This window comes from Pelodiscus sinensis, unplaced genomic scaffold (assembly GCF_049634645.1).
Source record: "Pelodiscus sinensis isolate JC-2024 unplaced genomic scaffold, ASM4963464v1 ctg107, whole genome shotgun sequence".
Taxonomy (NCBI): Eukaryota; Metazoa; Chordata; order Testudines; family Trionychidae; genus Pelodiscus; species Pelodiscus sinensis.
The window spans coordinates 125,964-142,749 of NW_027465981.1; the positions used below are offsets into that span (position 1 = coordinate 125,964).

Here is a 16,786-nt window from a genome sequence, read left to right on the forward strand (position 1 = left end):
AAATCAGTAGCTTAATAAGACAAGTCCTGTGTTATGCCTAAAATATTTGAAAACATATTTTAAAGTTGGTGAAATTTCAGAAACATGTCTTTATGGAGATTACACCTAGACTATGTATACACTGCGCATAGTTGTGCAAGAAGATATGCAAATGCGGCGTGGTGATGAATATTGCTGCACCTCATTTGCATACCTAATGAGCCACCATTTTGTGCAAGGGGCTTTTGCACAAGAAAGAGCTGTCTACACTGCTCCTTCTTGTGCAAAAGCCCCCTCTTGCGCAGGAGCTGTTCTTCCTGAAAATAAGTGGCAGACTGGATCTTGCGCAAGAGGGGGGTTTTGCGCAAGAAGGAACAAGTGTAGATATGGCTTCATTAGGTATGCAAACGAGGCATGGCAACATTCATCACCGTGCCTCATTTGCATATCTTCTTGCGCAACAATGCGCAGTGTAGATGTAGCCCTAGGCTTTGTCTACACTGCAAGGTTTTTGCGCGAGACGCTTTTTGTGGAAGAGATCTTCAGCAAAAAAGTCTTGCACAAAAGCATGTCCACACCTCAAAGCGCACCGCAAAAGTGCTGTGGTTTTGTGCAAGAGAGCGTCTACACTGCATGGACACTCTTGCACAAGAAAGCTCTGATGGCCATTCACGGAATGGCCATCACAGCACCCGTGCTTTTTCTGATAGGCTCTTTTTGCACGAGAAACCCCTGCTGAGTGTCCACACACACCTTTTTGTGCAAGAACTCTTGTGCAAAAAGGAGTTATTCCTGATGGGGAGAGGAATAACTCTACTGGCAAAACATGCTTGAGGTGTGGACGCTCCGCGGGTTCTTGTGCAAAAACCCTGTGGTGTAGACATAGCCATAGTATATTAGTGTTCCCTTTCTCTAAACCCAGTGAATGGTGTTATGAACACCGTAAACCTCTGCTGGGATATGTAAAAATTAATTGGGGTCTGGGCTAGTGCTAAGGGGTGAGCCACAGCAGGCATTGCCCTTTAAGAATATTTTTCCCCTTTGTCCTGGCAGCCTTGAAAGATTTTGTCTTCTCACCTGTTTTGTAAAAACACTTTCAGGGTCAAATCACTTTCCCCCTCCCTAGAAGCTGCTGCTGAAGACAGCATGTAATGCTGATTCAACTAAAACCAGTAAACAACAAACAGGGGTGGGTATAATTGTATTCATCACCTGCTCATTAATATTCATTGTTTGGGAGTTAACATGACTAAATAAGATTTTAGGGAAAGTAGTGATAGACATGTGAATTAAGATACTAAAATAGATAAAAGGGTGCAATTGGTACCATATTGTTGCCATTCAGAACATTGTGTTGGTGGCCTGGGGTTAACGTGTGTGGGCAATAAAGCAGTTCTGTTTACCCCTTCCACTCCTGGGTCGCCTGTTTCTTCTCTAACAACCTCTGTGACAACTACAGACTAAAATAAGGCAGAAGTTTCTAACAGTGATGATAATTAAAACTACAACAATTTACCCAGGGACGTGAAGGATTCTACATCAGCATTTCTCAGCCAGTGGTACGAGTACCCTTAAGGTACTTGAGAGCAGTCTGGGGCATACGTCAACACAACTGAAACTTGGAGAAAACAATTTTTGTTTTAAGTTTTACAGCGCTTTATTATTTTTGTACTTTTTACACCCAAAAATTTCATCACCCACCTGACTACGATTAAGTTGTTTAAACAAATGTGCTGCAATGGTAGAAAAAATGTTGCGTGTCTGAAAATTGTAGGTACTGGGGGTACTTCTAATTTTTTTTTGAAAAGGGTTTACTTTGTTTAAAAAAAGGTTGAGAAACACTGTTCTACATCACTTGGAGTCTCTCAATCAAGACTAGATGCCTTTCTAAAAAATCTGGTCTAGCACAACAGAAGTTAAGTGCCTGATGCAGTTTACTGGATGAAGTTCTGTGGCCTGTATTACAAAGGAGGTCTGACTAGATGACCATTATGGTCCCTTGAGAGTTTCAAATCTGTTAATCTGATCCACATAAGAAGAAATTGCCTGAAATACAGCCTTTCAATGGGAAGGAGAAATTGGGAAAGCAACCTGGAAGGGGGGCAAAAGAGAGCGTGTGTGAGAGAGACAGGCTTTGTGACCTAGATTGAGTGTGTGTGGCCCACAGACAGTGTGTGTAAAACAGTGACTCAGAGTGTGTGTGCTGGCTGCTGCTAGATAAGCTTCTGAGAGAAGCCATGCTCTGTCTCTTTAAGACAGAGAAAGCTGTCCTGCTCTGCCCTGTCCCTCCCCCAGTGCCTTACCATGTCTGAGTCTATTATGTCTGCACCAAGCTTATCCAAAATGCTGAGTCATACAAGTTGCATCTTTTATGCCCTGCTCATTCTGATGAGAAACTTTGTGTTTTAGGGTGACCTCAAGAAACTGGAGGATGCCAGCTCTTACCTGAACCTGCCTTCTATTAAAGGCCTGTCAGAGGCAAAGCCTCTTTCTGGTTCCTCATTCCGAGTGAGCGGGAGCATGGCTTCTATGAGCACTTCTTCCCGGGACAGCTTCCAAATCTCCACCCTTGTCTGCTCCACCAAATTAACCCAGAATGGTATGTAGGAGGCTTCTGCTCTCAGCTGATGTGCACACCACGGCCCTCTGTGTGACACTTTTGTAGTACTCCCGCATGCCCATGTGTGCACTGCTACACATGCTGTATTCACTTGCTACACAGCTGTACGGGTGCCCACCCTGCACACAGCTGCACACTCCATCACGCCTGTGCAAATACGCACGCTGACATTAACAGCATTAATGGAATGTCTGAAGTGTCACCTGGTGACAGTGAGGGAATTCTGAGGAACAGCTCTAAAGCACCCTGTTCCTGGGGACACATCGCTGGACAAGCTCTTATACACACCCAGAGCATTGGCACGGGATTTCTGGCAAATCATACAGTAATTAAATCCAAACAGATCCTCGACTAACATTAATGATAGACAACGAGAAGTCCTGTGGCACCTTCTAGACTAACAGCTGACAAAGTGGGTCTTTGCCCACGAAAGCTTATGCTCCAATACATCTGTTAGATTCAGACTAACATGGCTACCCCTCTGATAGTAGAGTAACGAAGTGCCCTAAAGTGAGAAAACATGAACGGTAAACTGGCCGTATTGCGAAAAGTGGCTGTCTAAATAGGGCTCGGGCTGCATGGCAGGTGATTTGACTCCAGATGAAGGAAATAGAAGTTTGTGCCTGAATGTGAGATGCAAGCAGGGCTATTTCTTGCTGATGCACTGTCAGCAATGAAAACAGTGCTCTTAGAATGTAAGTACCAATTCCATGAATACTGCATGGGCCAGAAAAGACCCCAGTTGTGTTGCCCAAAACTGGACTGGCTCTTCCTGGTTCATGCAAATAGACTTCAGCCCACTCTACCAGAAGTAAGCTGGCTTTCTAAAGTCATAAGTGTGTAGAACAGTAAAACCATTCTATCCTAGAATCCTAGGGCTGGAAGAGACCTCAGGAGGTCATCGACTCCAGCCTCCTGCCCTAAATGATTCCAGCCAGGACTCTGTCAAGCTAGGACTTAAAAGCCTCTAGGGATGGAGATTTCATCCCCTCCCTAGGGAACCCAGCCCAGTACTTCCCCACCCTCCTAGGGAAATGGTTTTTCCTAATATCCAATCTAGACCTCTCCACTTTAACTTGAGCCCATTGCTCCTTGTTCTGCCGTCCGTCACTGCTGAGAACAGCCTCTCTCCATCCTCTTTGGAACCTCCCTTCAGGAAGTTGAAGGCTGCTATCAAATCCCCCCTCACTCTTCGCTTCTGCAGACTAAACAAGCCCCAATCCCTCAGCCTCTCCTCATAGTTCATGTGCTCCAGCTCCCTAATCATTTTGGTTGCCCTTCACTGGACCCGCTTCAATGCATTCACATCCTTTCTATAGTGGCAGGCCCAGAACTGGACACAATACTCCAGATGTGGCCTTTGCAATGCTGAATAAAGGGGAATAATCACTTTTCCAGATCTGTGGGAAATGCTCCTCCTGATGCACCCTAATATGCCGTTAGCCTTTTTGGCTATAAGGGCACACTGTTGACTTATATCCAGCTTCTCATCCATTATAATCCCCAGGTCCTTTTCTGCTGAACAGCTGCCTAGTCAGTTGGACCCCAGTCCTTGGACTTATTCTATCCCAAGGGCAGGACTCTACACTTGTCCTTGTTGAACCTCATCAGATTTCTTTTGGTCCAATCCTCCAATTTGTCTGGGTCACTCTGCATCCTATTTACCTCTTCCCCTAGCTTAGTGTCGTCTGTGAACTTGAACTTGCTGAGGGTGCAATCCATCCCCTCATCCAGATCATTAAAGATGTTGAACAAAACTGGCCCTGGAACTGATCTTTGGGGCACTCAGATTGAGACCAACCACCAAGCAGATAACAAGCCATTGAGCACTACCCATTGGGCCTGACAGTCTAGCCAGCTTTCTGTCCATCTTACAGTCCATTTATCCAATCCATGGTTCCTTAACTTGCTGGCAAGAATATTGTGGGAGACCGTATCAAAAGCCTTGCTAAAGTCAAGGTCTATCACATCCACTGACTTCCTCGTGTCCCTAGAGCCAGTTACCTCATCAGAAAAACTAATCAGATTGGTCAGGCACGACTTGCCCTTGGTGAATCCATGTGACTATTCCTGATCACTTTCCCCTCTTCCAAGTGCTTCGCAATGGATTCCTTCAGGATCCCTCCATGATTTTTCTGGGGACTGAGGTGAGGCTGGCCAATCTGCAGTTCTCTGGATCGTCCTTCTTCCCTTTTTAAAAGATGAGCCCTATATTTGCCTTTTTCCACTAGTCTAGGACCTACCCCAATGGCCACGATATAGCAAAGATAAGGGCCAAAAGCTCCACAACGACATTTGCCAACTCCCTCAGTACTCTTGGATGCATCAGATCTAGCCCCATGATTTTGTGTATGTCCAGCTTTTCTAAACAGCTCTTCACCTGTTCTCTCTCAGAGACTCTAAGGTCAGAAGGGACCATTCTGATCATCTAGCCTGACCCCCTGCACAGCGCAGGCCACAGAATCTCACCTAGAATAATCCTCTCACCTATGTCTCAGATACTGAAGCCTTCTAATACTTTGAAGGCCCCAAGATGCAGAGAATCCTCCAGCTGTGATCTGTGCCCCATGCTACAGAGGAAGGCGAAAAACCTCCAGGGCCTCTGCCAATCTACCCTGGAGGAAAATTCCTTCCCGACCCGAAATATGGCGATCAGCTAAACCCTGAGCATGTGGGCAAGACTCACCAGCCAGACACCCAGAAAGTTCTCTATAGTAACTCCTGTCATCCCTCCACTGACCTATTTCCCACTGATAGTGAATGGTCAATTACTTACCAAGATCCTGTTATCTCATCAAACCATCCCCTTCAGAAACCCATCTAGTTTAATCTTGAAGCCAGATAGATCGTTTGCCCCCACTACTTCCCTTGGAAGGCCGTTCCAGAACCTCACTCCTCTAATGGTTAGAAACCTTCGTCTAATCTCAAGTCTAAACTTCCTACTAGCCAGCTTATATCCATTTGTTCTTGTGTCCACATTGGTATTAATCTTAAATAATTCCTCTCCCTCCCTGGTATTTATCCCTCTAATATATTTAAAGAGTGCAACCATGTCCCCGCTCAGCCTTCTTTTGGTTAAGGTAAACAAGCCAAGCTCCTTAAGTCTCCTTTCATAAGACAGGTTTTCCATTCCTCGGATCATCCTAGTGGCCCTTCTTTGTACCTGTTCCAGTTTGAATTCATCCTTCTTAAACATGGGAGACCAGAACTGCACACAGTATTCCAAACGGGGTCTCACCAATGCCTTGTATAATGCCACTACCACCTCCTTATCTCTACTGGAAATACCTCGCCTAATACATCCCAAGACCGTATTAGCCTTTTTCACGGCCATGTCACAATGGCGTCTCATAGTCATCCTATAATCAACCAGGACTCCAAGGTCCTTCTCCTCCTCCGTTACTTCCAACTGATGTGTCCCCAGCTTATAACTAAAATTCTTGTTATTAATCCCTAAATGCATAACCTTACACTTCTCACTATTAAATTTCATCCTATTGCTATCACTCCAATTTACAAGATCATCCAGATCTTCCTGTATGATATCCTGATCCTTTTCTGAATTGGCAATAGCTCCCAACTTTGTGTCATCCGCAAATTTTATCAGGACACTTCCACTTTTGGTGCCAAGGTCAGCGATAAAAAGATTAAATAAAATTGGCCCCAAAACTGATCCCTGAGGAACTCCGCTAGTAACCTTCCTCCAACCTGACAGTTCACCTTTCAATATAACCCGCTGTAGTCTCCCCTTTAACCAGTTGCTTATCCACCTCTCAACTTTCATATTAATCCCTATCTTTTCCAATTTAACCAATAATTCCCCATGTGGTACTATATCAAATGCCTTACTAAAGTCGAGGTAGATTAGATCCACTGCATTTCCTTTATCTAAAAACTCTGTTACTTTCTCAAAAAAGGAGATCAGGTTGGTTTGTCACGATCTACCTTTTGTAAAACTATGTTGTAATTTGTTCCAATTGCCATTAGCCTCAATGTCTCTAACTACTTTCTCCTTCAAAATTTTTTCCAAGATCTTGCATACTACATATGTCAAACTAACAGGGCTATAGTTATCCGAGTCACTTTTTTCCCCTTTCTTAAAAATAGGAACTATATTAGCAATTCTCCAGTCAAATGGTACAACCCCTGAGCTTAGAGATTTATTACAAATTTTTGCTAATGGACTTGCTAGTTCATGTGCCAGTTCCTTTAATATTCTTGGATGAAGACCATCAGGGCCCCCCGATTTACTCCCATTAAGCTGTTCAAGTTTGGCTTTTACCTCGGATATGGTAATATCTACCTCCACATCCTTAGTCCCATTTGTTATGTTACCATTATCCCTAAGTTCTTCATTAGCCTCATTAAAGACTGAAGCAAAGTATTTGTTTAAATATTGGGCCATTCCTAGATTATCCTTAACCTCCACTCCATCCTTAGTAATTAGCGGTCCTACTTCTTCTTTTGTTTTTTTCCCTATTTATATGACTATAAAACCTTTTACTATTGGTTTTAATTCCCTTTGCAAGGTCCAACTCTACCTGACTTTTAGCCTTTCCCACTTTGTCCCTACATGCTCCAACCTCAATAAGGTAGCTTTCTTTACTGATCCCTCCCATTTTCCACTCCTTATATGCTTTCTGCTTTTTCTTAATCACCTCTCTGAGATGCTTGCTCATCCAGCTTGGTCTAACACACCTGCCTATACATTTTTTCCCTTTTCTTGGGAAACAGGCTTCTGACAACTTCTGCAACTTTAACTTAAAATAATTCCAGGCCTCCTCCACCTCAAGATCCATAATTTCTTTAGTCCAATCAACTTCCCTAACTAATTTCCTTAATTTATTAAAGTTAGCCCTTTTGAAATCAAAAACCCTAGTCTCAGATTTATTTTTGTTTATCCTTCCATTTAATTTGAACTGAATTAGCTCATGATCACTCGAGCCAAGGTTGTCTCCTACAACCATTTCATCTATGAGGTCCTCGCTACTCACCAAAGCCAAATCTAAAATAGTATCCCCCCTTGTTGGTTCAGCAACTACTTGATGAAGGAATTCATCAGCTATTGCATCTAGGAAAATCTGAGCCCTATTATTATTACTAGCACTTGTTCTCCAGTCTATATCTGGAAAGTTGAAATCTCCCATGATTACGCCGTTTCCATGAGTATTTACTTCATTAAAAACATTAAAGAGGTCTCTATCCATATCCAAATTGGATCCTGGTGGTCTGTAACACACCCCAAGCACTATCCCAGGGGAGGATCTGATAGTTTTCTTCCCCAATGTGATTTTTGCCCAAACAGACTCCGTCTTCTCCATTCCATCACTTTTTATTTCTTTACAATCTACCTCATCTTTGATATACAATGCGACTCCACCACCTTTACCCTTATTCCTGTCTTTCCTAAACAGCACATACCCTTCAATACCTGTACTCCAGTCATGCCTAGTATTCCACCATGTTTCTGTTATTCCTATAATATCTGGTTTCACTTCCTGGACCAATAGCTCTAGTTCCTCCTTTTTGTTACCTAGGCTCCTCGCATTGGTGTACAAACATCTTAATTTTTGCTGTTTGGCCTCATTCACATTCTTTACCCAATTTGGCCCGGACATTGTACCTCCAATATGACCTATTAGACTAGTATCCACCCTACCCTTCCTCATGTACATTCTCCTACCCCCAGCTATATCCTTTCTTACTTCGTTTTCCTCCCTCTCAGTGTTAAAATCCGGCGTAGAGATTACCTGGACATCTCCCAACCGTCTCCCCCAAATTCCTTGTTTAAAGCTCTCTTAATCAGTTGAGCCAGACTCCACCCTAGAAGTCTATTTCCCTTCCTACTTAGGTGAAGTCCATCCCGAGAGAACAGTCCTCTGTCCATAAATGCCTCCCAGTGACCATACATCCCAAAGCCCTCCTTATAGCACCACTGCCTAAGCCATCTATTGATCATCATAATCCTGTCACATCTTAGTTGCCCGTCTCTTGGAACAGGCAGAATCCCACTAAAGATCACCTGAGCCTCAGTTTCCTTGAGCGTCCTCCCCCGCCTAGCACAGTCTCCCTTAATTCGTTCCAGCGAAAATCTAGCCGTATCATTTGTTCCTACATGAAGGATAATCAATGGATTCCTTCCTGCTCCCTTAATCCTCTTCAACCTCAGTTCCACATCCCGTATCTTAGCACCTGGCAGACAGCACACCCTTCTATTCTCTGGATCAGCTCTGGTTTCAGGCCTGTCTATTCTTCTCAATAAGGAGTCCCCAATCACATAGACCTGCCTTTTCCTAGTGGCAGTGCGATTCTCTGGTCTATCTCTTGGTTCCTCTGGCTGCAAGTCCTTGCCATTCCTATTTTCCCTTGTAATCCTCTTTAACCCATCCTGTATCCTCCTAATGCTCATTATTGGTGTTGTCTCCATTAACTCTTCCCGCTTATCTATGGAACTAGCCACTCTTCTCTTCTTCCTCACCCTTCCATCTTCATTATCTACCTGCTGTACCCCTTTTTCATTCTCCAGCTCCGCATACCTGTTCTTGAGCTCTATTTTTCCTTCACTGACCCATCTTTTCCTCTGCCTGGTTCTCTTTCTCCACCCAGGGCTGCCCACCTCCTTCCCTTACTGTGTTTGCTTAGTGTGGTAGTCTGGTAGCTGACCTTTTCTGGGGAACAAAAAAAAAAAAGCAAGCATTGAGTACTTCAGCTTTTCCCATATCATCTGTCACTAGGGGTGTGTCTAAACTACATGGCTCCATCGATGGAGCCACATAGATTAGGCTGATCGGCAAAGGGAAATGAAGGAGGTCAGCACAGTGGCTCTCCTGGTGGATTACCGCATGCATCAGAGCATGCTACAATCTAAGGGGGAAACCAGCACCCCTTATCATGGCCCCTCGACCAGAGCCTGGGCGTCATCCTCAGCATTCTTGGCTCAGGTGCCAATTGTGGATATCTGTAGGGCGGCCACGTGGTCATCAGTACACATTCACCACACATTCCGCAATCACACAGCAAGCTAGGCAGGACACGGCAGTGGGGACAGCTGTGTTGCAATCAGTCTTGGTCTAGACTTCCGACCCCACCTCCATGGTTATGGCCTGAAAAATCACCTAATGGAATGGACATAAGCAAGCACTCTTAAGAAGAAAAGACGGTTACTTACCTCGTAACTGTTGTTCTTCGAGATGTGTTGCTTAAGTTATGTCCATTCCAATTCTGCCCGCCTCCCCTTCGTTGGATTATCCTGAGTGGGGTTGGGGCCAGCAGGGGCATATATGCACGGCTATACCGGTGCCACTCTAGGGCACTCCCTGCCTGGCCTAACGCATACTGCTAAGAGTAAAAAAGTTCCGGCAGTCGTGCACACACCTAGTAGAAGGGACATAAGCAACACATCTCGAAGAACAACAGTTACGAGGTAGAGTAACCATCTTTAGGATAATTTTACTAACTGATCATAACATACTGTAACAGAATTACCTAATCAATCATACCCCACCACCTTCATTGAGCTACACCTAGCAACATCAATTATACAGCAGACAAACAGTGACAAACCAGACAGATCACATGGACAAACACTAGGAATGTGAGGACAATAGTCATAGAATGTGGATTCCACAACTTGAACTATTGGTAGACAGTTTCTTGCCAGACTAAATGCTGTTAACTAAGTTCTCTACCCATCTTGATATTTATCTGGTGACGGGGGCTGTTAGGACAGGATCCTCTTCTCCAGCCTAGTGGGACACTATTGTAATGCAATTTAGATGGAATATGAGGCTGACTCCAGGCTTTACAGCTAATGGCTGCTGCTCTGCTGCAGAAGTTGGCTTTCATTTAGGCCTACCAATATGGCTACAGAAAAACCATAGTTACAATCCCACAGGCTTCTGCCTTTTCAGAATTAACCACACAACCTTAACTTAGCCCCTTCCAGGTATCCTCTCAGATACAGCTATTGGTTACAGTATACAAGCACCTACGTGTCAGCATCCATGGGCAGCCTCTTGCCTGTGTGGAAAATGCTTGGGGAAACTGCAAAGGGCCAAGCCAGGGTCTGGAGTGAGAAGCAAGAGCCATGACTCAATCCAGAGGTCAGGAACTGGAGCAAGCAGGGTAGGAGGGAAGGGAGGGGTTGAGGCAGGGGCAGGACAGAGGCAAAGCTGTGTGCAAGGCAGGAGCAATAGGGACAACGTAATGAGCAGGAACAGTGCTGGGCATGAGCACTGAAGCCAGCGAGCTGCTGTTGCAGGCTTCAGAGCCAGCTTGCCAGACCCTGGGGTTACAGGTAAACGTACAAGAGTCCACACTGATACAGTCCAGAAAATAAAGAGGAATCCTGTCACCTTAAAAACCAACAGATCTATCTGGGCATCACCAGTGGTGGGCAGAAGCCACTGCATCAGATGCCTGACAGCATGACAGCCAGCAGGGAATTCCCAGCACAGATGGGCCCCATTCTCCTCTCGCCTCACGGCCATTCCCCTGACCTCTGTGCAATCACCCCTGACTGGTGCAGGCGGGAGTGGAGGATCACAGCACAGTCACTCCTGCCAGGGCCAGCCAGCCACTTTCCTCAGGGGACCATTTTCTGTGCCTCTTCATGCTGAGCTGGGCGGCGGTGGTGGGGGAGGCTGGCCTGGGGACAGGGAGGGCTGGCTGACTTGGAGGTGCAGCCAAAGGGCTCAGCCAGTGCCTGGGTTGGTAGCAAATAAGGACCAGCTGAATGAAGGAGTGTATTTCCATGCAGTTGACCTGCTGGGGCTGTTGAAGTGGCGGTCGAAGCCCAACCTCCTGGCTGGAAACCTCCAGAAGCTCATGAAGGTGGATGGAGGAGAAGTCATCAAGGTAAGAAGGATCCTTGGCAGCTTTGCTCTTCAGCGTCTCTTCTGTGTCCCGCAGAAGAGCCTAACCCCAACCCCATTCCAGACTGCTCCCACCTTCGGAAAGGTGCAGCTTTGACCACTCCCAGCCTGTCTTAAGCGCTCTCACAATTTCACCTAGGGCAAGACATTTCCCTCCGGTTTTTACTCACCACCACATGCAAGTGCCAACAACAAGCATTGCACGTGCTAGATGTTCGGAGAGCCCCACAGTGCTGCCGGGAGCATATGGGTCACTTAGGAAGCTGCCCCAGCTCTTTGTGGTGATAGCAGACTGGAGGACGGGCAGCTGATGGTCATCACAATGCATTTCTTCCTGGATATTGAATTGTATTGTTCTGACCTGGTTAAAATCCCACCACCTGTAGTCACAGCCCACTCAGGCAGCGTGTAGACGTCCCATCTGTGTTTCTACCCAGGTTCCCATTCAGGAACGTGTAGGGCTTTGGTGCGTACGTTCACTGCTCATTATGCCACTGACCAGCAGGCCAGGGCAGATGCAGCAGTTGGCAGAGCTGTACTCTGACCCCACCACCGGGGCGTAGCCGCTTGGGAAACACCCGACTGGAATGGACGTGAACAAGCTCTGGAAGAAATAAGCATTTCTGCTTCTTCCACTCTCAGTTGTTTTCTTCATTTTGAATGAACCGATCATTGAATGGGACTATGGTGAGCGTAAACACAAGAAGGAAGCTTACAAGAAGTGGAAACTTGGACAGATGACTAGGGAGGAGTATAAATCTATTGCTCGGGAATGCAGGGGAGTGATCAGGAAGGTGAAAGCACAATTGGAATTGTAGCTGGCAAGGGATGTGAAGGGGAACAAAAAGATTTCTACATGCATGTTAGCAATAAGAGGTGATCAGAGAAGGTGTGGGGGCCCTTACTGGATGAAGGAGATACCTCCCACACTAGGTTAACCTACCGACAGATGATGTGGGGACAGCTGAAGTACTCAATGCTTTCTTTGCCTCTGTCTTCACAGACAAAGTCAGCTCCCAGACAGATGCACTAGGCAACGCAGTATGGAAAGGAGGTGGATAGCCCTTGGTGGTGGTGGGGGGGGGGGGGGGGGGGAGAAGGGGAGGGGAGAAAAAACAAAAAAAACTTCACAAGGAAGGAGCTATTTAGAAAAGCTAAACATACACAAATCCATGGGCCCGGACTTAATGCATCCAAGGGTACTGAGGGAGTTGGCAAATGTTATTGCAGAGCCTTTGGCTATTATCTTTGAAAACTTGTGGAGATTGGGAGAGATCCCGCATGATTGGAAAAAGGCAAATGTAGTGCCCATCTTTAAAAAAAGGGAAGAAGGACGATCCAGGGAACTACAGACCAGTCAGCCTCACCTCAGTCCCTGGAAAAATCATGAAGAGGATCCTCAAGTAATTCATTTTGAGGCACTTGGAAGAGGGGAAAGTGATCAGGAATAGTCAACATGGATTCACAAAGGGCAAGTCATACCTGACCAATCTGATTAGCTTCTGTGATGAGGTAACTGGCTCTGTGGATATGGGAAAGTCAGTGGATATGACATACCTTGACTTTAGCAAAGGTTTTGATACCGTCTCCCACAATATTCTTGCCAGTAAGTTAAGGGAGTATGGATTGGATAAATGGACTGTAAGATGGATAGAAAGCTGGCTAGGCTTTCGGGCACAACGGGTAGTGATCAGCGGCTTGATGTCTGGTTGGTGATCAGTTTCTAGCAGAGTGCCCCAAGGATCTGTTCTTGGACTGGTTCTGTTCATCTTTATTAATTACCTGGATGAGGAGATGGATTGCACCCTCAGCAGGTCTGCAGATGACACTAAGCTAGGGGGAGAGGTGGTAGGCTGGAGGGCAGGGATAGGGGTCTAGAGTGACCTGGACAGTTTAGAGGATTGGGCCAAAAGAAATCTGATGAAGTTCAATGAAGACAAGAGTAGAGTCCTGCACTTGGGATGGAAGAATCCCAAGCATTGTTACAGGATGGGGACCAAATGGCTAAGTAGCAGTTCTGCAGAAAAGGACCTGGGGTTTATTGTGGATGAGAAGCTGGATATAAGTCAACAGTGTGCCCTTGTAACCAACAAGACTAATAGCATATTAGGGTGCATTAGGAGGAGCATTGCCAGCAGATCTAGAGAAGTGATTATTCCCCTTTATTCGGCTCTGGTGAGGCCACATCTGGAGTAGTGTGTCCAGTTCTGGGCCACCCCCACTACAGAAAGGATGTGGACGCATTGGAAAGGGTCCAGCAGAGGGTGACCAAAATGCTGAGGGGACTGGAGAGCATGACCTACGAGGAGAGGCTGAGGGATTTGGGTTTGTTTAGTCTGCAGAAGCGAAGAGTGAGGGAGGATTTGAGAGCAGCCTGCAACTCCCTTTAGGGGGGTTCCAAAGAGGATGGAGAGAGACTGTTCTCAGTGGTGACGGATGGCAGAACAAGGAGCAATGGGCTCAAGTTGTGGTGGGAGAGGTCCAGGTTGGATATTAGGAAAAATTATTTCCCTAGGAAGGTGGGGAAGCGCTGGGATGGGTTCCCTAGGGAGGTGGTGGAATCTCTGTCCCTAGAGGTGTTTAAGTCTCGGCTTGACAAAGCCCTGGCTGGGATGATTTAGTTGGGATTGGTCCTCCTTTGGGCAGGGGGCTGGATTTGATTTCCTCCTGAGGTCTCTTCTAGCTCTATGGCTGTGTCTAGACTGGCCAGTTTTTCTGGAAAACCAGCCACTTTTCTGGAAAAACTTGCCAGCTGTCTACACTGGCCGCTTGAATTTCCACAAAAGCACTGACGATCTCATGTAAGATTGTCAGTGTTTTTGCGGAAATACTATGCTGCTCCCGTTCAGGCAAAAGTCATCTTGCACAAAACTTTTGCGCAAAAGGGCCAGTGTAGACAGCTCAGCTTTGTTTTCCGCAAAAAAGCCCCAAAAATGGCCATCGGGACTTTTTTGCGGAAAAGCGCGTCTAGATTGGCCACGGACGCTTTTCCGCAAAAAGTGCTTTTGAGGAAAAGCGTCCTGCTAATCTAGACGCTCTTTTCCGAAAATGCTTTTAACGGAAAACTTTTCCGTTAAAAGCATTTCCGGAAAATCATGCCAATCTAGACGTAGCCTATGAGTCTATGACTAGTGAATAAACAGAAAAAGATTCTCTCCACTTGCAGGAGAGGTTACTGCTCTCAAAAGCTAGAGTAGCCCTTCAGCAAAGTCTAGCTTGAGCTTTTCGTGAGTCACTTCCATCCCTTCAGTGTGCTGACTTACGTTTTAAAATGGGAGAGCAAACATGTCCTGCTGAATAGTCTCTCTCGTGTTTAATTGAAATGATTTTACTATATTAGAATAGACTTAGGCCCTAATCTAGGTTGTCAATTTAAAATTCCATTTGAAATGTTAAAAAATGAACTTGTAGACTTGAATCTCACTAATCTGGGGTGTCTGATCTGGGAGTACCGTGGTTCAGATGCTCCCTGTCAGGTGCCCTGGCCCTTGCAGGCTGGTTGGTGGAGGGGTCTGCCTGGCAGCGGGAGGAGGAAGTGGCTCTGTGCACTGTCACCCTCTTCCCCTCAGGCTGGGGGAATGACCGCACAGCAAAGCACCTGCCTGGAGGCTTTTCCCCCGCCACTCTCATTGGCTTTGAATCGTGGCCAGTGGGAGCAGTGGAGGAAATGCGGAGACACTGGTGCCCCTGGGAGTAGGGCATCAGGTAAGCGCCAGATCCTGCACCCTTCTTCCCTTCCAGACTCCCTCACCAGCATGCTCCTGTACCCTCCCTTCAAGACCCTGCACCCTTCTTCCCTTCCAGACTCCCTCACCAGCATGCTCCTGTACCCTCCCTTGCAGACCCTGCACCCTTCTTCCCTTCCAGACTCCCTCACCAGCATGCTCCTGTGCCCTCCCTTGCAGACCCTGCACCCTTCTTCCCTTCCAGACTCCCTCACCAGCATGCTCCTGTACCCTCCCTTCAAGACCCTGCACCCTTCTTCCCTTCCAGACTCCCTCACCAGCATGCTCCTGTACCCTCCCTTCCAGACCCTGCACCCTTCTTCCCTTCCAAACTCCCTCACCAGCATGCTCCTGTACCCTCCCTTGCAGACCCTGCACCCTTCTTCCCTTCCAGACTCCCTCACCAGCATGCTCCTGTGCCCTCCCTTGCAGACCCTGCACCCTTCTTCCCTTCCAGACTCCCTCACCAGCATGCTCCTGTACCCTCCCTTCCAGACCCTGCACCCTTCTTCCCTTCCAGACTCCCTCACCAGCATGCTCCTGTGCCCTCCCTTGCAGACCCTGCACCCTTCTTCCCTTCCAGACTCCCTCACCAGCATGCTCCTGTACCCTCCCTTGCAGACCCTGCACCCTTCTTCCCTTCCAGACTCCCTCACCAGCATGCTCCTGTGCCCTCCCTTGCAGACCCTGCACCCTTCTTCCCTTCCAGACTCCCTCACCAGCATGCTCCTGTACCCTCCCTTGCAGACCCTGCACCCTTCTTCCCTTCCAGACTCCCTCACCAGCATGCTCCTGTACCCTCCCTTCCAGACCCTGCACCCTTCTTCCCTTCCAGACTCCCTCACCAGCATGCTCCTGTGCCCTCCCTTGCAGACCCTGCACCCTTCTTCCCTTCCAGACTCCCTCACCAGCATGCTCCTGTACCCTCCCTTGCAGACCCTGCACCCTTCTTCCCTTCCAGACTCCCTCACCAGCATGCTCCTGTACCCTCCCTTCCAGACCCTGCACCCTTCTTCCCTTCCAGACTCCCTCACCAGCATGCTCCTGTGCCCTCCCTTGCAGACCCTGCACCCTTCTTCCCTTCCAGACTCCCTCACCAGCATGCTCCTGTACCCTCCCTTGCAGACCCTGCACCCTTCTTCCCTTCCAGACTCCCTCACCAGCATGCTCCTGTACCCTCCCTTGCAGACCCTGCACCCTTCTTCCCTTCCAGACTCCCTCACCAGCATGCTCCTGTGCCCTCCCTTCCAGACCCTGCACCCTTCTTCCCTTCCAGACTCCCTCACCAGCATGCTCCTGTGCCCTCCCTTGCAGACCCTGCACCCTTCTTCCCTTCCAGACTCCCTCACCAGCATGCTCCTGTACCCTCCCTTGCAGACCCTGCACCCTTCTTCCCTTCCAGACTCCCTCACCAGCATGCTCCTGTACCCTCCCTTCCAGACCCTGCACCCTTCTTCCCTTCCAGACTCCCTCACCAGCATGCTCCTGTACCCTCCCTTGCAGACCCTGCACCCTTCTTCCCTTCCAGACTCCCTCACCAGCATGCTCCTGTACCCTCCCTTCCAGACCCTGCACCCTTCTTCCCTTCC

General features: G+C 47.4%; 1 protein-coding gene across 2 annotated transcripts in view; it reads left to right on the plus strand.

The window, feature by feature from the left end:
* LOC102455798 (dedicator of cytokinesis protein 2-like) overlaps positions 1-16,786 on the plus strand; it is a 336,752-nt gene that overhangs the window by 119,358 nt on the left and 200,608 nt on the right. For both annotated transcript variants that reach the window (XM_075917669.1, XM_075917670.1), the window contains exons 18-19: positions 2,389-2,578; positions 11,358-11,455. In XM_075917669.1, coding sequence (XP_075773784.1) covers positions 2,389-2,578; positions 11,358-11,455 — 288 coding nt within the window. The remainder of the gene's footprint in view (positions 1-2,388; positions 2,579-11,357; positions 11,456-16,786) is intronic.